This window comes from Apiospora aurea (assembly GCF_038362705.1).
Source record: "Apiospora aurea strain CBS 24483 chromosome Unknown utg000007l_segment0_segment0, whole genome shotgun sequence".
Taxonomy (NCBI): Eukaryota; Fungi; Ascomycota; class Sordariomycetes; order Amphisphaeriales; family Apiosporaceae; genus Apiospora; species Apiospora aurea.
Genome location: NW_027117394.1, coordinates 3,541,316 through 3,564,077, shown reverse-complemented (window position 1 = coordinate 3,564,077; position 22,762 = coordinate 3,541,316). Strand labels below are relative to the sequence as shown.

General features: G+C 55.2%; 9 protein-coding genes across 9 annotated transcripts; 6 read left to right on the top strand and 3 right to left on the bottom strand.

Moving 5' to 3' along the window:
- Positions 1-335: 335 nt before the first annotated feature.
- PG986_011396 (serine carboxypeptidase S28) lies at positions 336-629 on the top strand (the record flags this gene model as incomplete). The annotated part of the gene is made up of 1 exon (XM_066847618.1): positions 336-629. The coding sequence occupies one exon, from the start codon at positions 336-338 to the stop codon at positions 627-629; it is 294 nt and encodes a 97-aa protein (XP_066697109.1).
- A 35-nt stretch (positions 630-664) lies between these two features.
- On the top strand, positions 665-2,609 carry PG986_011395 (uncharacterized protein; the record flags this gene model as incomplete). The annotated part of the gene is made up of 8 exons (XM_066847617.1): positions 665-773; positions 844-998; positions 1,057-1,113; positions 1,197-1,289; positions 1,368-1,461; positions 1,576-1,821; positions 1,878-2,043; positions 2,135-2,609. 8 exons carry the CDS (start codon positions 665-667, stop codon positions 2,607-2,609), a joined length of 1,395 nt encoding a protein of 464 aa, XP_066697108.1.
- A 1,063-nt stretch (positions 2,610-3,672) lies between these two features.
- On the top strand, positions 3,673-4,663 carry PG986_011394 (uncharacterized protein; the record flags this gene model as incomplete). The annotated part of the gene is made up of 3 exons (XM_066847616.1): positions 3,673-3,730; positions 3,793-4,514; positions 4,625-4,663. 3 exons carry the CDS (start codon positions 3,673-3,675, stop codon positions 4,661-4,663), a joined length of 819 nt encoding a protein of 272 aa, XP_066697107.1.
- A 485-nt stretch (positions 4,664-5,148) lies between these two features.
- PG986_011393 (uncharacterized protein) lies at positions 5,149-5,913 on the bottom strand (the record flags this gene model as incomplete). The annotated part of the gene is made up of 1 exon (XM_066847615.1): positions 5,149-5,913. One exon carries the CDS (start codon positions 5,911-5,913, stop codon positions 5,149-5,151), a length of 765 nt encoding a protein of 254 aa, XP_066697106.1.
- Positions 5,914-10,668: 4,755 nt separating this feature from the next.
- Positions 10,669-12,020, bottom strand: PG986_011392 (aspartic proteinase precursor; the record flags this gene model as incomplete). The annotated part of the gene is made up of 2 exons (XM_066847614.1): positions 10,669-11,174; positions 11,240-12,020. The coding sequence occupies 2 exons, from the start codon at positions 12,018-12,020 to the stop codon at positions 10,669-10,671; spliced, it is 1,287 nt and encodes a 428-aa protein (XP_066697105.1).
- Positions 12,021-17,428: 5,408 nt separating this feature from the next.
- On the top strand, positions 17,429-18,975 carry PG986_011391 (uncharacterized protein; the record flags this gene model as incomplete). Its single annotated transcript, XM_066847613.1, is given in 3 exon segments — positions 17,429-17,488; positions 17,507-18,112; positions 18,133-18,975. 3 exon segments carry the CDS (start codon positions 17,429-17,431, stop codon positions 18,973-18,975), a joined length of 1,509 nt encoding a protein of 502 aa, XP_066697104.1.
- A 677-nt stretch (positions 18,976-19,652) lies between these two features.
- PG986_011390 (uncharacterized protein) lies at positions 19,653-20,371 on the top strand (the record flags this gene model as incomplete). The annotated part of the gene is made up of 3 exons (XM_066847612.1): positions 19,653-19,736; positions 19,759-19,976; positions 20,065-20,371. 3 exons carry the CDS (start codon positions 19,653-19,655, stop codon positions 20,369-20,371), a joined length of 609 nt encoding a protein of 202 aa, XP_066697103.1.
- A 432-nt stretch (positions 20,372-20,803) lies between these two features.
- PG986_011389 (uncharacterized protein) lies at positions 20,804-21,594 on the top strand (the record flags this gene model as incomplete). The annotated part of the gene is made up of 2 exons (XM_066847611.1): positions 20,804-21,111; positions 21,261-21,594. 2 exons carry the CDS (start codon positions 20,804-20,806, stop codon positions 21,592-21,594), a joined length of 642 nt encoding a protein of 213 aa, XP_066697102.1.
- Positions 21,595-21,958: 364 nt separating this feature from the next.
- Positions 21,959-22,651, bottom strand: PG986_011388 (uncharacterized protein; the record flags this gene model as incomplete). The annotated part of the gene is made up of 1 exon (XM_066847610.1): positions 21,959-22,651. The coding sequence occupies one exon, from the start codon at positions 22,649-22,651 to the stop codon at positions 21,959-21,961; it is 693 nt and encodes a 230-aa protein (XP_066697101.1).
- Between the last annotated feature and the right edge of the window lie 111 nt (positions 22,652-22,762).

The window sequence follows — 22,762 nt, the reverse complement described above, 5'->3', positions numbered from 1 at the left end:
AGCGCTGCAGATATGGTCCCCGTGCCGATCGGCTGCATCTCAGTCCCCTCGATACTGCGTCCATTGTCAAGACTCGGCACAGGTAGGTACATTAGTTTGCCAGAGCGCTCCGGCACATGCCGCCAGAGGATCCGGATATGGCGCGCACCGTTATCGCCTTGGGCGCTCTGTTAGGTATGTGTGTAGATGTTTATAAGCCAAGCGATCCCCCGTGTGCGCCTTCGGGCTTTCTGGTCCGGTAGGTCTGCATCTCATCCGTTGTCGCCCTTCCCTCGCGTCGGACGTTGCTGTCTTTTCGTGTCCCCTGCCGCTTCTGGTTTGACGTTGTCGTCGAGATGAGGAATTCGGTGTTCGTGTCTCTGTTCACGGGTGCTGCGTGGTTCCAAGCCGCTCTCGGCTTGTTCCCGCCGGCACCCAAGATGGAACCTCTCGAGTTGGCCGACAACGAAATGACCTCTCTGATGGATGTTTCCGACTCCATGACCGGCACTGGCACCTTTACGCAGTTGATTGACCACGATAACCCGGACGTTGGAACTTTCTCCCAGTCGTTTTGGTACAATGCGACGAATTGGAAGGGCCCCTGGTTCCCCCGTAGGCTCAAACAAGACCTCTCATACTTGCGGTAGATTTCCCCCGAGCTGACAGTCAATAGGTTGTCATCATGACACCGGGCGAGGTCGCCGCTGCTGGGTACACGGGCTATTTGACCGAGAAAGCCCTTACCGGCATGTACGCCAAGTCCGTCAGCGGCGCAGTCATCATCCTTGAACGTATGAGCGAACTCCCATTCCTACTACTATAGCTCATGCTACGCGACGGGATCCTAATACGGAGAGACAGATCGCTACTGGGGAAACTCGAGCCCGTTCGACGAGCAGACCACCAAGAACTTGCAGTACTTGACGTTGCAGCAGAGCGTGGCCGACTTTGTCAACTTTGCGCGCAACGTCAAGCTGCCCTTCGATCCTAGCGGCCAGACCAATGCGCCACAGGCGGTACGATATTTGATCCAAGACTGGCGGAATCGATTGGGTTGCTAACACTACTTGCCAGCCCTGGGTTTTCACCGGAGGTTCCTACCCTGGTGCCCTAGCAGTCTGGATCGAAAAAGTGAGTGAAGAGAGAGCGCGAGCGCGAGCGCGAACAATCGTACGCGGATTGCGTCACCAGACACTAATGCCCATCTTGCGCAGCTGGCCCCGGGTACCTTCTGGGCATACCACGGAAGCAGCGGTCCGCTCCAGGCCATCTACGACTACTGGCAGTACTTCCAGCCGATCCAAGATGTAAGTAATCCCGCGAGCCGCGCGCTGCACCGACATGAAGTCAAATACTTGGGACGAAGCTTCTGACGGTCGGCCCAGGGCATGCCCCAGAACTGTAGTTCGGACTACTCGGCCATCATCGACTATGTGGACCAGACCTTCACGCAAGGCTCGGATGAGGACAAGAGTGCACGTAAGTACATGACCACGTCAGGGTGTCAAGCCCGAGCAGCGTGTCTACATCATGCATTATTGAAGATTTCGAAGCGCAATGATGAGGTCGGGTCACTAACATGGCGGGATACAGTCAAGAAGATGTTCGGTGTCGAAGATCTCGAGATGGACGACGACGCCGCTAGTGCCATCTCGTCTCCTATCTGGGCATGGCAGAGCATCCAGTTCGACTCGGGTTACTCCAAATTCTATCAGATGTGTGATGCCATCGAGGGGGCTTTCACGAATACGACTTATGCCTACGGCGCGCAGGGGGTTGGGCTGAAAAACGCACTCCCCAACTTTGCCAAGTGGTTCAAGGCTTCCTATCTCCCAGGATGTGAGTTCCCTCCAGCTCTCGATACTTGCTGTGTTGCTGATCATTTTTCTGACTAGATTGTGAGCAATATGGCTACGAGGACTGGAAAGGAAAGATGAACGTACAGTGCTTCAACTCGTACGACAGCTCCATGGAAGCCTTCAAGGACTACTCGCCTCAAAACACGGTGGGCCGTACTTGGGTTTGGATGACCTGCAATGAGCCCTTCTTCTACTACCAAACGTAAGCAATCCGTCGCTTCCAATCAGTCGCCCCGAAAGGGAGCTTCGCTTTTCTACAGAGACAAAATCGCTGACCATGATGCAAACCACAGCGGTGCCCCCGCAGGAACCCCCACCGTCTTCTCCCGCCGCGTCAACGCGAGCTACTACCAGCGCCAGTGCGAGCTGTGGTTCCCGCGCGAGGGCAAGTTCACGTACAACAGCGCGAACGGCGACACGGCCGAGCGGCTCAACGCCGAGACGGGCGGCTGGCTGTACACCAACACGACGCGCGTGCTGACGTCCAACGGGCAGTACGACCCCTGGCGGCCCGCGAGCGTCTCGTCCACGTTCCGGCCGGGCGGGCCGTTCCAGGGCACGCCGCAGGCGCCCGTGATCCTGATTGAGGGGTCGCGGCACTGTAACGATCTGCTGCTAAGGAACGCGGTGCACCCGCCTGTGCAGGCGGCGATGGAGGCGGAGGTTAGGCAGATTACGGCGTGGGTTGGGGATTTCTATAAGGGGGGCAAAGAGAGGAGGCGGGTGGTGAGGGGTGGGATCGGGAATAGACCTACCCTGAAGGTTTAGCTGGGCTTTGGCTGTTTTGCTGCGTGAAGTTTGGGGGAGGTGGCGTTGGTGGACAGCAAGCGTTTTGGGCATGTGTCTATCCTATATCGATACTTCTACATATTAGAATTCATATTGTATATATTTTTACAAATTTGCAGCTCCTTTCCTCTCGAAGCCATGGGAGACGTGGTTGACGACCCTACAGTGAGTGATGTGCCAATGCCAATGCAAGTGCGCGCTAAAAGGGGGCTTGGCCTCCGGCGATCCAACCCAGCTCAGCGGCCCAAGCCAAGGCCAGGCTGAACTCATCCCATCTCCAAGTCAGGTCATCCCACGCTCCTGCCCCTTGGGCAAACGCGAAACTCATCAGATTCATTCAGATGCAGATGGGGACGAAGAATAGAAGCACCGGAAATATGGAACGTTCTATTGGTAAAACCGAATTTGGAGTTGACGCAAATGGATTGAGTCAAGGAGAAGGCCTTGGCGACGCGAGCGCAAGTCACGGCGTCGGCGTCAAGACACTTGCACGGTGGTGACAATGGTTCAGTGGACTGACTGGACGGGTTCCGAGTCGGTATTTCTTGGCAATGGTGGCATGATTTGGGCAAGGGGACGCGACCAACGCCTGCCGGAATGCGGGGCAGAAGCCGGGCGTCCTTCCCGACCGGCGCTTAACATCAATAAAGGACGGGACCGGCTCGTGACTGGGAAACATGCCTCGCTACTCACATACTACATCTGACACCTTGCTAAAACGATGTCAAGATCCACGAGACGGGCAGAGCCCAGGCTGCTTACATGGAGCGAGATCCGTATGTCTCCCTTCCAGCGACTCCGTGCTGAATGAACTATCTCACTAACGTACATACATACGCCTTCCCCTGTAGTACCATGGCAGCGGTGCGTGACCCCAAAGCCAACATCCGCCCGAGGTACCAATTGCCTTTCTTGCGCGCTCGCCGACAGACTTCTCTCCTCCTCAGCGATAATCAGTACATCGTCACTGGCTACCGGTAGGTCTCTTGGGCGCGCTGGGCCTAAGGGGCTGTACAAGACGGGCAAAGGCCTATGAATTGACATGATCCTCCAGTGCTGCCAGCTTTTCTCATCCCAAGTCGCTCAAGAGTGTCTTCCAGGTGCATAACGAGACTAGTGAGCTACCCTCTCGTAGTTACTCTCTCTCTCTCTCTCCTTGAAGCTCACCACATTGGTCCTGCAGCAAACATCTGGTCTCATCTGCTTGGCGCGCTCTGGTTTCTTCTGAGCTCCCTCCAGTACCTGCAGTACCAGCGCCTCATCCGGAATGTCTCCTTTGGAGATGGATTGGCGCTCGGGGTCTACTATCTTGTCGTCATCGTCTGCTTCGCCCTCTCGACATTCTTCCATACATTTTCGGACCATAGCCCCGGTATGCACAAGTTCGGCAACGAACTGGATCATCTGGGCATCGTGCTCGTCCTTTGGGGCACTGGTGTCTCAGGGGCCCATTTCGCCTTCAACTGCCACCAAGGTCTTGAAACGGCATATGTGGGCTTCTTGTCAGCCACAGCCTTTGGGTGCGGCGTCTTCACCCTGCGGCCCAAGTTTCGGCAGCCCGCGTATCGGACGACGCGGTTCCTGCTGTACTTGTTCTTAGGGGCCAGCCTATTCGCCCCCATCGCACACGGGCTTGCAGTATACGGCTACCCAATACTCAATAACATGATGGGCCTCGAGAGCTTCCTGGGACTGGCCGCCATCAACTTCTCGGGCTCGGCCGTCTACGCGGCCAGGATCCCCGACCGCCGGTTCCCGGGCACATTCGACTACATCGGGCAGAGCCACAACTTGATGCACGTCTTGGTGCTGACGGGCGCCCTGGTGAGGGTCCAGGGCCTCTTGGGCGTTTTGGAGTACTGGCAGGGGCCGTCGGGGAAAGAGGTATGCTTGGGGCTTGTTTGAGAGAACCCCGTACCTGACACGACCTCCAATCCCCTAACCACTGTTTACCTACTTTGCCGCCCAACCAGTTCTCCAAGAAATAAGCACAGGTAGATGCCTGGGTAATGGAGAAGAAGGACTTTTATTGATCTATCCTGATCATGCATATATGCGCCTTTACGCCAGTGAGATGAGTTCATCGTGAAGATTCATACCGGGGTACGGTGGCCGCCTACCCGCAAGCCAGATCCCCGGTTTTGGGTGCGAGCCAATTGTTCACCATTCTTTTGAGTTCCATAATGCCACCCGATTAGATAGTATATACCCCGTTGCTCCTTTAGTAACCCAGCCGGAGCAGGCGGCATCCTTTTTCTCCTTCCGAAGACGCGACAGATCCCGTTCTGGCCGATGCTCCCCGGGCCTGCAGCAGAAAGTCCCAATCACATGCCGTGTAGTGGTATATTCGTCGACAGTCTTGATCTGAATAAACCTGAAAGATGTTCGTTTCCTCATTCGGAAGGTGGGTAGTTGATTTGTTCGTCATCGTGTCGTCGCTGTCCTCGTCCACCTTCAATATCCCACATTATTCCCTGCCTCCCTCCCTGCCTCCCTTTTTTTAAGAGGAAACCAAAACTCAAACCCGGGAGAGCCGCTTGATCTCGTGGCTCGTCCGCGTCTGCCGCGCCCGCCGCCACTGCACCAGCTCCAGCTTGGCCAGGACGACGACGGCGAGCTGGATGACGAGCAGGGGGCACAGGTTCCAGAACCAGCCGTTCATGATGCTGACGGCGGCCTTCACGTCGCCGCGGCTCTCGACGAGGTCCAGGTTGAGCACGGCGGGGAACCAGCTCTGCGGCGTCCACGAGTCGAGCGGGTACGGGTCCGCCGACCCGGATGTGGACGAAGCCTTCATCGCGGCCTCGATCCGGATGGCCTGCCCCTGCCGCGCCGCCGTCAAGTTGTAGACGTACCCCAGCGTCGCCGCCGTGAAGAGCAGCAGCGGGACCTGCAGCCCGACCCAGGCGTAGTAGCAGTACAGCAGCGCGCGCGACTGCAGGGACGCGCTGTGGCGGAGGTGGTAGCTGTTGCGGTGGTAGAGCCGCAGGTGGCGGCGGCGGGCCCAGAGGGCGAGGAAGCCGCCGGCGCAGACCAACAAAAAGGCGGCGCCGCCCGCGTCGGCGAGCGCGACGTAGACCTGGTTGATCAGGAAGTTGGCCGGGACGCCCGCGAGCGTGTACTGGGGCGAGTCCGGGGTCACGCCGTCGTAGAAGTGGAAGCCGGCGCTCGCCGTCGTGTGCAGCCAGGCCAGCGTCGTGCTGACCAGGCCGACCTCGATCAGGGACGTGCAGATGAGCAGGACCAGGGCCAGCTCGAGGCAGAGGGATAGCGTCGTCGTCATGTTGGGCTCGCGTCGGCTTGTTTCTAGTATTTTCTTTTCTTTTTCCCCTTCCGAATCCCTGCTCTCCTTCCGGTTCCTTCCCCTTTTCTGTTTTCGACTTGTTCTCGACCTTCCCGGCTTCTTCCGGATGGAAAAGAGTATGGCGCCAAGACGAGGACGGAAAAGAAAGAGAGAAGACCTAGAAGAAAAAGAAGGATGATGGAAAAGAAACGATGGGTGGCCGTGGCTGGCTTCGAAAGGGGCCGTTGTTGTTCTCGAAGTCTGCTTCTCAAATGCCACCAACACTTTTGACAGCTGCTACTGCGTACGTCCGCCGTAGGGGGACCCAAACGCCACCGCGCACTTTTATCTGGCAACGCCCACGAACGACTCGACACACGCCAGGCGGTTACGAGAAGGAGGAGGGACTAGAGGGGGATCTTATACACAAGCATCTCCAGAATGCGGTCGATGGGCATATGCCGATGGTTGCTCGAGCCGGCCACTTGGACTTTTTTTCTTGCGGTTTAAACTTAAGACTGGAGAGGAAGAAGGATGGAAGTAGAAAAAGAGGCCAGGAGCAAAACCAGATTGGACACTTGTCATTCGAAGTTGCAGGAACGGCGCCGTTATCTGTGTCCCCCTCTCCTCCGCCTCCCCATCCATCGAGCCGCAGGAGGAGGAGGAGGCGGTGGGTGGGCTGGAAGGGCCAGCAAGCACGCCAGCCGATTGCGTAGGCCAAAAATATGCTCAGAATATGCGCGGCTGCGACATGCATTGCATATCTTTCTGCATCGAACGTGCTTGGTGCCCAAACTAAGAAAAAAGCAATCCCCATATTCTCCCCTCCTCCTCCATACCTCCTCCTCCATACCTCCTCTTCGCCCTCCGCCGGTTACCAGCCATATCCGACGTCGCACGGCCTCGATTGGTGGATTGCCAAGGCGGTGTCTATCTGTCAGTGTCAAGCGTAGTAGTACACGTTCCTAGCTTCCTAGCTCCATCGTTTCTTCTTCTTCTTCTTTTTTTTGCTTTCGCGCGAGCTTTGCGGAAACTGAAGGGGAGGTTTTCTGATTACTGAAACAGCCTAGATTGCGGTGGCGTGGGGAGAGACGGAGGGAGGAGACGAAGACTGAGGAGCCCAACTTTATATGATGGCTTGCATGTGGCTTTTTCGCTCGCACACGCCAGTGTTTGAACCATATACTTGGCCCAACATCCGTCGCTGCTGGGGAAAAAAACAACAACAACATAAAAACAAAACGAAACCCGTTTATTAATCATCGATGTCGATGGCGTAGAAATAGAGCGCACTCCCCTCTTTGCTGTGACCGACTAACCCGTCCTGCCCTGGTGGTCGTGCGTTAGGATCGCCACTACTGCTGCTGCTTTTCGAAGCTAGACGAGGAATATATAATCATCGCGCCCGCACAGGTACTGTACGGACTGGCTAATTCATGTAGCATGTGCTGTCCTACCTTGTCTAATTACCTGGCTGGCGAAAAAGCACAGAGCCGTGCGGCTCATATGTATGGGGTTGCTGTTGCACACACCTACCTCCGGCCTGCATATGCCGCGCTGCCGCTTTCCGGTGACGGCATATCAATCATAAAAAACACAAGGACCTACGTATGTATGCCGGCTCCCGGTGGCCAGACCGCCCAATAGCATCACTTGGCCAGTCAAAAAGGTATTCTCCGCAGTACCGGATGGATGGATGGATGGATGGATGGATTTGCAGGAGTTACATACCTCCTAGGTATGATCCGACCGCTCGCCCTGGTTTATCTGCGTGGCAGAGTCGCCGCTGCATTTCTGAAGCCAGCCAAGCCAGCTCACTGCAGCCGCAGCCTCTTGGTCTCCATCAACACGCGCACTTTTGCACGAAATGCAGAACCAAGAGGAGGGCAACACCAAGATTTGCCACGACGACGGAAACATGGTTTGAAAGGGCTACTCAAGTAAGTTGGCAACGAAGACCACTCAATCAATGCATTGCATTGCACTGCGATGCGAACGTTTCCCAAACTCAACCACCACCACCACCACCACCACCACCGACATCTTTCCACTGCATTGCATGGTGGCTTGCCATCAAACAAAGAAAGCATCGGGCCATTCCGCCAAGCATCGTATATGCAACACATACTCTACCCAAGAGAACAACCCGAGTAATTAATGAACGTATTGCAGCAACTGGCTTTGCGTTGAAGCGCAGTGCAGTGCAGTGTGTGTGTGGCTTGATACTCACCGATGCAATCACTTTACCAACCACCTCACCTCACCTCACCTCACCATGACGCCTACTCCGACCGCCGCTCTTCTCTCGACGAACCAAACGAAAGGCAAAGGAAAAGGAAACCCATGAGTAGATGAAAAGAGGTCGGTCGGTCGGGCAGCAAGCACCGCTTGCATAAAACGTAAGAAGCAGCCAGCTACACGTAACTAGCTACCAGTCAATTGGCTCGCACAGCAACAGCAGCAGCAGCAGCAACGCGCATGCAAGCATGGGACCACAACAGCAACCATCCAAACACAAGAAACGGCTGGGTTTGGGTTTGTGTGTGTTTTTTTTCCCTCCTTCTCCCTGTCCTTTCGCCGGGCTGGTCTCGGCCGAGTCTGCGACGAAGAAGTGGAATGAAGAGAGAGAGAGAGAGAGAGAGAGAGGGTGAGAAACGAAATAAAGAACCAAACCGAGGAAAACGAAATGCCACGCGCACGCGCACGCGCTCATCTCTCTCTCTCTCCCTCTCTCCCCCTCATTCATCAGAGTGCTCATTATCGTCAGTCGCGACGACGCATCCCGACCCCTCCCTCCCCTTTTCCGGGAGCGCCCCGCCCGTGCTTGTGTCTCGCTACCAAATCAATCAACGCCCACCCCCCTACCACATGTAATACCCAGTGGGCTGGTCACCGAGTCGCCGACCTGCCCTGCACTGCCGTCTTGCCGATCCCATCGTGAGAGTTATGTAAGTTTCCTCCCTCGCTACCTCACGCAAGAGGGAAGAGGTTCTGGGAGAGCGGACATGTCCTGTCTCCACAGGGGAAAGAAAGCAATGACCATTGATGTACCAACCAGCCTTGCTCGGTGTGGGATATTACTTATGTAAGCACGGAAAAGTAGCCGCAGATTATCGTCGCAAGTTGTCGCTACCTAGGGAACATTAGCAAGGATACATACACGTGATGCAAGAAGAAAATGTTCTTAGAAATGCTGGTGATTGGCATCGATCCCCTTGAATAGTTACCGACTGAGGAAGGTGGGAGGCGAGAACCGCGCCACGAAAGCCCCGGTCTCCAAAGTGTCACATGGCCCCTCGAGGCATCGCAGATCGCAATGGGAGATGGATGGGCAGAGGAGATCCTGCAGATCTGAGAATGGAAAGGGAAAAAAAGAGACCGGCTGCCGGGAAATACAAATCCACCCCGATCAGCCCATATCTGGCATATCTCCAGCGAGCGCGTCAATCATTGACCAAATAGCCCAACTTGTCAACCATCCGGTTCCCCCTCCCTCTCCAAGATGATGGAGCGGTGAAGTCCGTTTTGTAGAGCCAGTCACCAAATAGCAAATGCCAAATAACGAGGAATTACGATTACGTGCCGGCAAAGCAGAAAAAGGAGCCCATACTGTTTCCTGTCAGGAGGGATGGGATTGTGGAATGCCTCATTAGCCTTCCTAATTAGTTCGCTCCACCCTTTTTGATTGGTGGACTGATGCCAAGGGCGCCGAAGCTGGGATTAGAGAGAAGAAGCAGCCGTCGGGTGAGCGTGAGAGCAGCTCGCACGAGTTTTGGTGTCACTGCTTTCAAATTTCGGTTCGCGGGGATGTTGTCAATGGCGAATCGTAGCGAGGTGGAAAAGTACGTAGATTGACACCGATTTTCTGTACGATAGGCCCGTCCGAAAAACACCAATCCATGGACGATGCAGTTGGGGATAGATACCAATACTGCGCCGTCCTTACCTACTACCGCTCAGCGGATTTAGACTTTACCGAGCCCTGCATGGGAAGCTTATGGTTCGGGGTGACCCTTGTCGTCCTGTATGTAGATGTAGCGAGCACCTTGCAAGCTCCAGCTAACATTGCCGTTGCGCTAGATCGCAGCTACCCCTGGCTAGCATCACGCCGTTGTTACTGGCAACCCGTGAGTCTGACGAGAAGACAGCACAATAGCAATTCGGCGATAGCGGACAGGCAATGCATGTTGGTAGTATACGCGATTTTGACAGGCAAAGAAGAAAAGCTTCTCTATTGTTGGGAATCTTGCTTTTGATACCGACGATGACAACACAACTGCGTTGCTTGAGATAGTCTCTTTTTCGGGCCCCGTGAGGATCTAAATGCATGACCGCAGCTCTTCAAAGCCCCGACATCATCCATCTACAAAATCATTATAAATTACACCGAAAAAAAAATGCTTGTTGCCATGACGCGGAGGACATCAAGAAACCCTCAGAAAAAGAAGATCCTCCTCAGGGCCACCCTTCTCCCATCTCGGTGTTCCCGCTCTCTCGTTCTCTCCAGTCGTTCTCTTCTCCTCTAAACGACCGCTACTTCACTTACACCTTCTTGGTGCGCTTCGCCTTGCAGGACTTGGTAGGTTCCTGGTGAGTTGCCTCCTGGTGGGTATGCTGGGGCTGGGTGCCGTTGCTAGGCTGTTGGGGTTGTTGGATCTCGGGCTGGGGTTCCTCGGTGTGCTTGCTAGCATCCTTCTCGTTTGAAGCATTTTCGCCGCCAGTGGTTGCTGTCGCACCACCGGAAGGCTTAGAGAGTCACAAGTCCTTGGTGGCCCAGCCGAGGCGGGGAGTCGACTCGGTGCCGGCGTCGAAGACGACGAAGGCAGCCTTGAGGGCGACGTCACCGAAGATGGAGAAGCCAATGTCGGTGTCGGGCTGGATACCACCGAAGCACTTGGTGCCCTCCTCGTCGGCCTCGGCGTAGTTGATGAAAGAAGCGGGGATGGTGATGGAGACATCGCCAACCTTGTAGGTGAAGTCGGGAATCTTGGCGTCACAGGGGAAGACGTAGCCACCGAGCGAGTAGCTCATCGAGGCACCGGGGACCTGGCTGTAGTAGGCCGTGTTGATCTCCTGGGGCAGCATGGCCAGAGAGGTACCGGTATCGGCGATACCCTGGAACTTCAGGGGCACGGTCTTGTTGCCGATGGAGTAGCCGCTGGCCTCGAACGACCAGAAGCCCTGCGAGTTGTCGACGGGGACGTAGCTGATCTCGCCAGTGTAGGCATTCTCGTCAATGTAACCGAAGTTGTACGTGCCAGCTAGAGGATAGAGGGATTAGTACGGGATCAGAGCAGCAGTGTCATTTTGTGCAGCAGGAACTTACGGGCATCGTTCTTCAGGTCGGAAGTCCAGATGGGCTTCTCGAGACCGCCCATGACGTTGTCGAAGAAGGTAGTCTGCCTGTTGGGCTTGACCGTGTTGATCTTGCTGAAGGCGAGACCAAGAAGGCCGTCGTTGTTCTCGTCGGACGAGAAGGAGCTGGAGACCTTCTGGGCGACCTCGACGGCCTGCGCGGGGAAGGAGACCTCGCCGACTTGGACGAGATCCTTGAAGACGACACCGGACGAGGCGCTGCCGTCACCGTAGGAGATGGACCAGGTCTGACCATCGACCTTCTCGGAGGTGCTGCTCTTGGTGGGATCGTACTGCGCCTGGCCGTTAACCTGGCGCGAGGGCGTCTCGGAGCTGAAGACCCAGAGATCCGAAGAGCCCGAGTCGAAGTCGAGGTTCAGGGTCTGGGGCGGGGTGCCGATCTGGACGGGGGTGAGGTACTGGATGTCGTCCTTCTCAGGGACAGCGGCGACACTGCCCTGGGTGCCGTTGCGCTTGCCGATGCCGAGGTGGATACCGTTGATGTCGAAGGGGATGTGCAGGGCGGTCATGATCTTGGCCAGGCCGGCGGGCATGTGGGCACCGTACTTCATGTAGGTCTTGGCCAGGACTCTCTGGCCGCGACGCTTGCCGTGGTGCTTGAAGTGGGGGTTGCGGACCTGGTTGATCGAGACGGTGCCGACCTTGGTACGGGGAGCAGTCGGGGCCGGGGCGGCGGCGGCGAGGCCGGCCAGACCCGCGGTCAGCAGGACGGTAGTCGTAGGGAAATGCATGGTGGCGGCGACAGTGACTTGGGGGGTATCGAGTGGCTAAGCTGGAAAGACGGACGAAACGACGACGAGTAAGACGAGGAAACGTCAAGTTCCCGTGGAGGCGGAGGCGAAGCGATGCGATGCGATACAGAGGCAGGTACTACAAAATGAGAAAGACGGAAATGCTGCAGCGACAAGGGCTAGACAGCAGGTAGAAACGAATGAATGTGCTTGCAGATATCGACCAGGAAAAAACGAGAGAACGAGGCGTCTATGAGCAAAGAGTCAAAAGAATGTAAACTCTTGTTGCAGGAGAGACCACAGCAGAGATAGCAAAAAGCAAAAGGGCAACGGACCGCCTCTAATAAAGTATTGGTTGGCTGACGGGGCACGAAGGAGGGAAGACAGGGTCAGGTCCAGTTTGGGACCGGGTCGGGTTACCACAGAAGGTCCAATCACCAGTAGCGTTGTCTTGCCGTGTATCCTGACAGCCGACTACGACTGCACCACTGCGTTGCGTTGCGTTGCGTTGCTGCAGGGCCAATCAATCGTGCAATCGTGCAATCGTCCAATCAGCAGGGCCCCGGTCGGGGTCGGGAGATGTCATGAAGGGGCACACTGCACACACACACACACACACACACACTGGCTAGACCGGCTTGACAGGGCCAAACGAGCGACTGAGATTGAGCGAAAGACCAGAACAGGCCAGGACAGGCAGACCAGAACAGACGGACGAAATGCGCAGAGGCTCGCATTGGCCGGATGGAGAAGCAGAGCGAACGGGTTCCAGTCGGGATCCCTGCGGGAGGGGCAGCGAGAGGTGCAAGAAACTCCACTTGGGGGGTGCCAAGCTATGACATACCCATTGAGATCGTCAACATGCAAGTCTACGACCAAGGCGGGAGGAGGCTGAATGTCGGTCGACTGGCGAAGATCTCGGCTCATGATTCGGGGGCTTGGCGGGGAAGAAGGAACAAAAGCAGGCGGACGGCGTGAAGGGCACAGCGTGATTACGCGGAGAGACAGGCAGACAGGCAGAGGCAGGCAGAGGCAAAAGAGGCTCAGCGCATGAAGCATCGCTGGGCAATCCATTGCAACGGCGCGCCGCAACGGTTGCGGACAGATGATATGATGACGCCCATTTCCCCTGCAACATTATGCGACCGGTCGCTCCGCCTCATCTCGAGCGCTCTGAGCCTTTCGCTTGTTGGCAGGCAGGCACAGGCACAGGCTACAGTACTTTGCTACAGCGAGTGAGGGACTCGGCGAGAGAGAGAGAGAGACTCAGAGACAGTCACCAGAAAAACAAGATGAAAGGGGCTGGCAGGGGTCCGTTTGAGTTTAAGCTTCTACCAAGAAGGGACGAAAGTTGAGATGATCGGTTATTTGGTTGGAGGGAAAAGGGAGGATGCCAAGCAGCAGCCAAGCAGCAGCGGGTAAAATGACGATGATCAGAGACCCACCGCCTCGTCAAGTAGATTAGCAGCCAGCCGGCCTTCTGGCCAGTCGTAGGCATCACAGCCAACCAGGGCCTGCAGGGCAACTGCAGGCAAGCACACCAGGCACCCAGCAGGCACTAACCCACGAGGGGCATGCCTGCTAGCAAGAGCCACCAGGCACTTGCCATTCAATGAGAGCGCCAGGGAGCCTGCACTTGCTTGCACTTGTTTGCACTTGCGGGCAGGCAAAGTTGCGGCTTGCAACGGGTACCTGACAGCGAACCGCAGCGCGTCTGTCGGGGGCTTGATGAAACACACCAGCGCTACCTACCTGCTTAGGTGCTCGTACCTAACCTTGCCGGTTGGCTGCAGAAACCATTGCAACACAACAACACAACACGGCATTCTCTACCAAATGCCATGACGACAAACAGATATTTCTGGTCGCTTGCGGACACGTTGGGCGGTCTGATGAATGCTTTCCAGGACGCAACAGTCTATTGATTCCAATAATACTTCCACTTGCTTGGCAAAAACAATAGGAGGCAAAGCAATCAACAGCCCACGGAACTGACTCGGGAATTTAGGACGCGCGTATCCGTAGATAAGTGCCAAAATCCTCCCCATCCCATCCAGTTCAAACAGAAGATGCCAAGCAGCCAAGCAGCCAAGCAGCCAAGTCGCTAAAAACCAACATTGAACAGTTCAAGCCCATCCCATCCCGCCAGGTGCGCACTAATTGCGGCAAGCAATGAGAGGGAACATTATCAAGGTCAGCAGTAATCTACCGCCTGCCGCCGCTCACTACCGCTACCTACCATCTGGCTACCCTTAGTACTTAACCTTACTGCCTCGGCCGAGCTATCCTATTTTGATCAAACGTCGCGGCCAAATTGCCTCGGGCTTCTTTTCCTTCGACACGCCCGTCCGTTGCAGATGCCGCGCCATCCGCTTTCGCCCTTTGCCTACTGCTTGCCAGCTCACTCTGGCCAGTTTGAGGTAGGTATGAAGTGTGACGACCGCATGTCAGTGCTTGCTGCTGCTGGCGGCCTCCATGCCGTCTGTCAATTGGATGACGGATGCGATCTAGGACTTGATGGCGGACTGGCTGCAAGCTCTTACATGGGAGATCCATTCGACCTCCGTCATCCGAGGCATGTTCTACCCGGTGTTTGGCAGATCAGATGCTCGATGAACGGCAGATCCAATCCAAAGGTAATACCCAACCCATGTCCCCGGCGCGCTCACAGATGCGTTCGTTTTGCACTTCATCTGAATTCAACTGCCTCGAAGGCTGGGTCAGTGGTGCCAAGGTCGCACACATTGCCCACGCAACCCCTGAACCCAACATATGCTTATCTCACCCACGTGTAAATTCATCGCACAACGGTGCACACTGACGGGGGCACAGCAGCATGCCAACTGAAACACAACACCTGGCGGTAGCCTAGACATGCAAATTTGAAGTCGCACTGCTTGTTTCTTCTTCGGCTGTGGTGGTTGCACTTACCAACGTAGCAATCCATTTTGGAACCTGGACGTCACTACATGCTCTGGGGTATTTCGTACTTCAGCGCACAGCCATGCTCGGCGACTGCCAACGCATACATACCTTAGATGCTTTCATGTTTAAACCGACCTGCGGTTGAAGACAAGGGGTTGCTTGCAACCAGCGCAACTGAATCCGTACCGCTCGAAACCGGCCCTCTCCGTTGGCCGCTCGGAAGACAAGTTGACTTTGGTTCCATGTCGCGGAGGACAGCTTCGGCGGCGGCGATTGCAGACAAGCCACACCTGGTGGACTTGCGACCATTCTTTCGCTATCCCGCGACCCTGCATACGCTGTGCGACTTTCGTGTTTGGTGCACGCATGTTTGCTCAACGAGACTAATTGAAGCCTATCTGGCCGACTGTTACCAATTTGTAGGCCGGGAAACGCTGTATCCAAAGTGAATGTGCTTGCGATTCGTAGGAAACGGCGAACAGGGCTCTTTGCCTAGCTCAACCGTCTACTTACGCTTCTTCTATTGGGGCTAAGAGCCATCCATACATAGTATTTATTTCCATGTCAATCCATGCATCTTCTCGATTTGCACCATGTCTGGTAAGGTGAAGGATCTGGGCGTTCGTCGAGTTAAGCTGAAGGGATTCCCCGAGGGGACTTGGCATGCATCTCAGCTTGAGAAAACCGAAGATATGCGTATGTGTTACCTTCGCGAATCTGCCTGCTGCTGCTGCTACGCCCTCCATCTCTATGACGGGTTCTCATGATGTACGTTAATATAGCTTTCGCCATATATCTGCGTGGCTGCGTCTCGCTCGCGCCGCCGCTTTGGGCTTCAGCTACGATGACCTCACCTTGAGTGTTCGTCGAAGCCCTACTCACCAAATAGTACACGGCAATACGTAGCAGGGTACTCCTCTGCCCCCTGCCATCAAAGTCCCAGAGGCTATATAACTGAGAAGAATGGGGTTGGCATTCTACAGGATGGGCGTGTTTGGCTCGAGCAGAAGGGGGAAGCCCCGTCTCTTTTTTGGGGCACGATATCCCGCTCTGGCCGGACGAGGCCAACAGGCAGATAGACCATCAACTTCGTGGTCGATATCCCGCAGTGGACGGACGCGAAGCTGGAGATGAGACGCGCGATGAACCTATGGTTACGCGTTTTCCCCCCTGCTGGCCGCCCTAGATCATGTACAGTCTGTGGCAGCAACCGCGTTTTCCTCCCCGTCAGAATCCCATCTTTTCCACGACGCCAAGAAGAAGGAAATCGAGGCTCGTGGAGAGTGTCTGGCCTCATGAATCGTACCCTTTCTTTTATGGATCCATCCCGCAGACTTGGGAGAAACCCCCAATGTCGATCACAACTTTGCACCGGGTTTCCGGGGGACAAGGGCCAGATTGACCTTTTCGGCGTTGGTCGAGAATAGGTTATGCCCCCAATCCTGCAGATATCCATACCAAATCACATCACACATGCTGATCTTTGTATTCCTCGCAGCATGGGCTATGTCGGCCAAGTAAAGCAAGTCAAGGTTCTCGAAGGCTTGGCCATAGCAGATGTAACCTACGTCGATAGCCAACCCCCACATGCCGACTCGCCTTGATGCGATTGTGGCCATGTACTTCATCGTCGCTCAGGTCCGCATCTTGCCTTTCGGCTTTCTCGTAGAGTCCCTTAGTGACGTGAAATGCCCGTTCTGGTCCCGCGCAATGAGTCCCGTAGCACCCTTTAGGAAAGTATTCGCAGACTGTCCACGCCGGCTTTTCCATCTTGGCTTAGTTTGGCTGCCGAGGAGTTGCGGTGGTTGGGTAACGGTTGATAGGGATAGGTTGTTGCGTGCGCATTGGAGTAAAAGAAATTCGAAAGGCTTCACAAGAAACCGCGCAAACGCTGCGGACCATAGAAGAATCATGATTTCCAGTTATCTAGGCACCATTTCTAGGCAGCATTGTGGAACTGGTAAATATCCCGATCTAGATTCAAGTACTTCGATCCGTGCTCAGGCCATACGGAGCTGTCTCCTTCGATGGCCCACCACATATCTAGGTCGACATGCTAAATCTAGATCCATTACCTCAGCCAACTGTTAATGCTAGACGGTGCTCCTGATCAATATACGTGAGAAAGCTCGGCATCGTCCCCAAAGGAGGTGTGATGATGAGGTGATATAAGTCGAACCGAATTCGGACGACAAGTTTGCTCCTTTGTGGCATGTATCTAGTGTTTGTCAAACCGCTTGCTCCGAAGCTGTTTCAGGGGGCCATTGGGTATCACCAACGCAAAAGCAATATACCGATCGGCAAGGGGCTAGGAATTTGTACAGCCCAACCTACATTCTTGCCATACCCTGTACTTCCGAAGGAGAAAGGCCCAGTCACTCAGGCCTCAGGAACTTGTTCAAACTATGTCTCATCATTTGATATTCACGTTAACTCGACTGCTCGTTTTGCGGTCGAAATTAAAACACATCCCCTTTTCCGCAATGGAGTACTCAAAGGACTATGAACTCCACGAATCTCTCGTGGATGTCATCGCAGAGGAAGTAAGTAACTTCTATCAGCGCAAGCAAGGCTTTCGCATATTCCATGGCTCGACGAACAATACCCGACCAGCCCACGAGGACCGGGCCATTGACATAAGCCCCCTCAACCGCGTCCTGAAGATAGACCCTCGAGCCCGGACCGCCGTGGTTGAGCCCAACGTCCCGATGGACAAGCTGGTCGATGCCACCTTGCAAGACGGCCTCATGCCTCCAGTCGTGATGGAGTTCCCCGGCATCACCGTGGGTGGAGGTTTCGCTGGCTCGGCCGGCGAGAGCAGCTCCTTCAAATACGGCTACTTCAGTGAGACGGTCAATTGGGTCGAGATGGTTCTTGGGGATGGTAGGGTAGCTCGCGCGTCACGATACGAGAACGAGGACCTATTCCACGGAGCTGCAGGAGCGGCAGGTACACTGGGGACCATCACGCTGCTCGAACTGCGACTCGTCCCGGCGAAGGCGTACGTCAAAATGACGTATCACCCGACCGCGAGCGTAAAGGAAGCTGTGAAATCCATCAAAAAAGAAACCGAGAACTCCGAGAACGACTACGTGGACGGGATCGTTTACTCGAGGAACTCGGGGGTCGTCATGACAGGGGTCTTGGCCGACGAGAAACCTTCCTCAGTGAGCGCCCAGACATTCAGTCGCCCATGGGATCCATGGTTCTACATGCACGTACAGAAGCGAGTCCAGACCCCCCGAAAGACGGGTGTGAACTGGTCGACTACATACCAATCAGAGATTACCTCTTTCGCTACGACCGGGGCGGTTTCTGGGTGGGACTTGAGAGCTTCAAGTACTTCGGTTTCGTGCCGTTCAACGGCCTGACACGATGGTTCCTGGACGACTTTTTACACGCGCGGGTGCTGTACCGAGCGCTACACGGTACCAAAAGGTATCTAGGCTTCATGATCCAGGATCTTGCCCTCCACTACTCGACTGCCCAGGATTTTATAGAGTACACTGCTGACAACCTCGACATCTGGCCCTGGTGGATCTGTCCTCTTCGGGGAATACGGTGCCCGACCTCCCATCCCTGCTGTACGTCCGGATACACTGCTTCTCACGGGACACCGGAACCCATGCTCAACATAGGGCTCTGGGGCAGAGCGTCGCAAGACCCGGTCACTTTTGTCGAGCAGAACCGAGATCTAGAACAACGTCTTGGAATACTTGGGGGACGCAAGGTCTTGTACTCACAGACCTACTACCCCGAGAAGGAGTTCTGGGATCTGTATGATAGAGAGTGGTACGAGGCGCTAAGACAGAAGTATAGGGCTACGACGCTGCCGTCTATCTACGAGAAAGTCAGGGTTGATGTGTCTACGTTCTACGCGTATCCATCGTGGCCGCAGTGGCTACTGTCTGCATGGCCACTTGCTGGTGTCGCGGGCATTGTTGCGGCTGTCCGTAGCGGGGACTATGTGTATCACCGGCAGGCCCTGTGGAAAACTATGTGGGCGAGCCTTCGACGCAAGGTAGATTGATGAATAGAACTTGTACTATGAGGGTTGTTTGCAACTAGCAACCAAGTGTATCATATTATCATTTCAACTAGACAATGTTGCTTACAAAACTTAACCACTATTTCCTGTCCGACACACCGGCGCCGTAGTCTGGCATCACTATCGAAGGAAATTCATTATAACTACGATATGCACACCCATCCACAGGCCAAAGCCGTCTCTACTTATGGTGAGGGATTAGAACACTGTTGCTGTATGCTGTCGAGCCAGGGCTTGTCATTGCTGCAGGATCAACAGGAAAGTCCCCTCTCAGCATTCAATCGACCCTTTTACAGTGTGCCACTATGTATCACCGCTGATACACGCTTGGCTCAGGGTGCAATGGAAGTCTTGTCATGTTTGCATGGCTGGCTTGTTCCGAGCCCCTAACGTGCCCCTGAAAGAGTGAATTCAAGGGGGAGGTAGCTTCTCAGTCAAAATGACAACGTAGAAATCCATTGAATTGAAAGGCGACTTACTGGAAATCTATATAAGTGCTGGGGTTTCCCCATGACCAAGAAAATGCTGCAGACCCTTTCCTATCAAAAGCATCCAAAGGGACAAAGCGCAACTCAATGTTCCTGGTCAAGTCAACTTCCTCGAATCCTACATATCCACAAATCACCCACACAATATTTCGATACCCCTGCTCTCCCAAGATGAAAGATTTCATCATCGCCCTAACGCTCTTCTGGGCTTTCCTTTCCCCCGGTCTTCGGATCCCCTCTGGTCCAGCCTCGTGTGTCTGGCAAGCCGGACGCCCAGTACCTCGATATCGCCACCCCTGAACGCGTCGCCAAGGCCAAAGAGATCGTCGACAAGAAATACCAGGAGGCGGCCGAGAGAATGGCCCAAGGTCTGCCAGAGAAGACGACAGCCAACGCCACTGGCCCCGGCACTTTCTCCAAGGACATCGTCCACTGCGGCAAGCCCCAGATAAACAAGAAGATATTCGAGACCGCCAACCACATCTTCAAGGACTGGTCAGTACTGCGTTAATCCGCTCCTTCCTTTAAAGCCTCTCCAAGATGGAAACGAATATTCAGCTAAGAAGACATGCCTGGAAAATAGGTGCGACAGCGAAGAAGGCGGAGTCCGGCCCTTTAGCCACCAGTATATGGACTTCGGCGACGTGCGCCTCGCCATCTGCAACTGGGGCCTCTGGAACCCCTGCCACGGCACCGAGGTCGAGGCCGCGTGGGAGGCGCTGGATCTCGTCTGCCCCCAGGAGGGGTTCGCCGAGAAGGACGACGAGACCGTCTCGACCGGCATGTGGTACCGCGGCGACTGGCTCAAGGGCTACTTCCGCTCCAACTGCACGACGGGCGACCTTTGCAACGGCGACCGGACCGGCGTCGCGTGCAGAAATGAGGGGTAGGCTGTTGCCTTCGATGAAAGGTCTTACAAGAGTGGACTGATCGGCTACATTGTCCCTTGTGAAGAAGGAGGAAACATGTGATGATGCATGACACTGTTAGAGGTAGTAGTGTGATTCACTTCATGATATGCAGGCGATAGGCTTGTTATATATGGTAATACATTGTTGCAGCCGTAGCTTGGACTGACCCTAAATCTCACACGAGAGTGAAGCTTCTGTCATCAAGATAATACGGGCCAAATCAGAGGAAGGCATGTGAAGTGTATAAATGCCGCAACTTCCCGAACACAAAGGATATATCCTCAACTGTTCCCTTGACATATCGAGCCAGACGTAAGGCCAAGTGCTCTGCGTCAAGCCGACTGCTTAGGTCCTAGCTGCCCTCCAAAACGCAAAACCTGCACCTAGTTGCTCCCAAGAAATTCCATCACGATGAGGACCACCATTCTTTTGACAGTCTTTTGGTCACTTCTTTCCCTTGTCATCGGATCGCCCGTGCCTCAGGCTGAAGAGCGAGGTCTTTGGAACCTAAACAAAGACATTCCCGATCGCGAGGCTATGGCCACCAAGCTGGTCCACCACGAGCATCAAAAGGAGGCCGATAAAGTCTCCCATATTCTGTCAAGAGACAAGAACGTCACTCAGCCTCTCAACGTCAGCACAAAATACGAAGTCACCTGCGACTCGCTTCGCCTCGACAAAAAGGCATTTAATGATGCCAACAGTTACTTCAAGACTTGGTAGGCATCTGTCCCCGGCCCCTTCACTCAATAGCACCTTGGAATCAAGAGTCATCTTGTGAGGTGTCACTTATTCTTCCCTTCTTTCTTCTCTTTCTCCAGAGTAGCTCGAGCTGACATCCTTCCTTCCGTGGCCTCCCATAACACAGGTGCGACAGCGACGACGGCCAAGCGACCCCCTTCCAACACTACTTCATCGACTTCGAGAACGTCCGCATCGCGGTCTACAACTGGGGGTTATGGAACCCCTGCAGGGGCGACGAGCTGGAGGACGCCTGGGACAAGATCAACGTGACCTGTCCCGACACCGACGCGACCGTCGCCGAGGGCAAGTGGTACGAGCCGGCCTGGCGCAAGGGCTACTGGCGGGGTGACTGCACGACCAAGAACCTCTGCGACGGAGACATGTATTTGGATTGCAGGAATGAAGGGGAAGGTGTGTCAGTCACTGGGTGGGGGAAGAAGGACTGGAGTGGGCACTAGGTAGCGAAGAAGACTTAGAATGGTGGTACTCGTGCACATTACCACGAGATATAACTAGCCCCAGTGGATGCGATTACTTCCTCAGAGAACTATGAAGTTGGTTGTGCGCAGTCTTCAGGCTTGCGTGAATGGTGTTGTCTATCTACCGTTGCCCTTGTGTTCTTCCGGATAGGCACCCTAGACGAAGCGCACCAGGAAACCACCACACGTTGGTATGGGAAACCGCAGCCATTGATCAATTGTCTCACCCCCTTGTCTGCCGACAGCTATGCACAAGCCTCCCTCGCCATGATAACTTGATCCTGCCCCGCAGATCTCAGCCGTATGCATTTCCTTCCCATCCCCACCCTAGTATCCTCCAAACTCAATCGACGTCGAACTGGTTCTGTTGGTTGGCGAACATGTTGTAAAGGCCCCAGCCGAAGGGGATGTCTTCCTGGCAGTACATGAACCCGTCCGCCTCGACCCTGGGCGGGTTGAGGTACGGCGTGCTGAAGTACTTGACGCTCACGTCGATCAGGTCCGCGACGTCAAAGGCGCCGACCACCATGTCCTCGGGCTGGAAGTCGGTGCGGAACGCGCCGAAGCAGCGGTGCTCGGTCCACAGGAACGGCAGGTAGTCGCGGCCCGTCTTGTCCCACTGGTCGCCCCGGACGTCGAAGCGGCCGTAGTTGGCCGGGTCGCGCAGCCAGCCCGACAGCGCCTGGCAGTCGTACACGGACGCGTCGCCCTCGCCCCGCACGCCCGTCAGGTTCTCGTAGCTGTTGTTGTCCGTGTCGCAGATGCTCTGCGGGATCGTCGGCGCGATGCGCTCAAAGTACAGGGCCGGGTTCACCGTCACGGGGATCCAGCCGTCGGCGGCGGCCTTGATGATTTCCGGCGGCGGGGTCGGGGCGGCGGGGCCGGCGGTGATGGACCGGGCCCAGATGTTGACGTGGTCGGGGTTGGCGCCGCTCAGTTGGACGGGGTCGGGCTGGGCGAAGCCATTTTCGGCAAGTGTGGTGCCGACGAAGGCGAAGAGGAAGGCGAGAGATCTGAGAACGTTGAGGAATTGCATCTTGCTGACCCGAAAAGGTGCTTGGGAAAATGTGGTTGTTGTGATGGAGAAGGAATGTGGTAATCCCAACGATTTTTCTACTGGCAGAGGAGGCAGCAGGATGATTCAAGT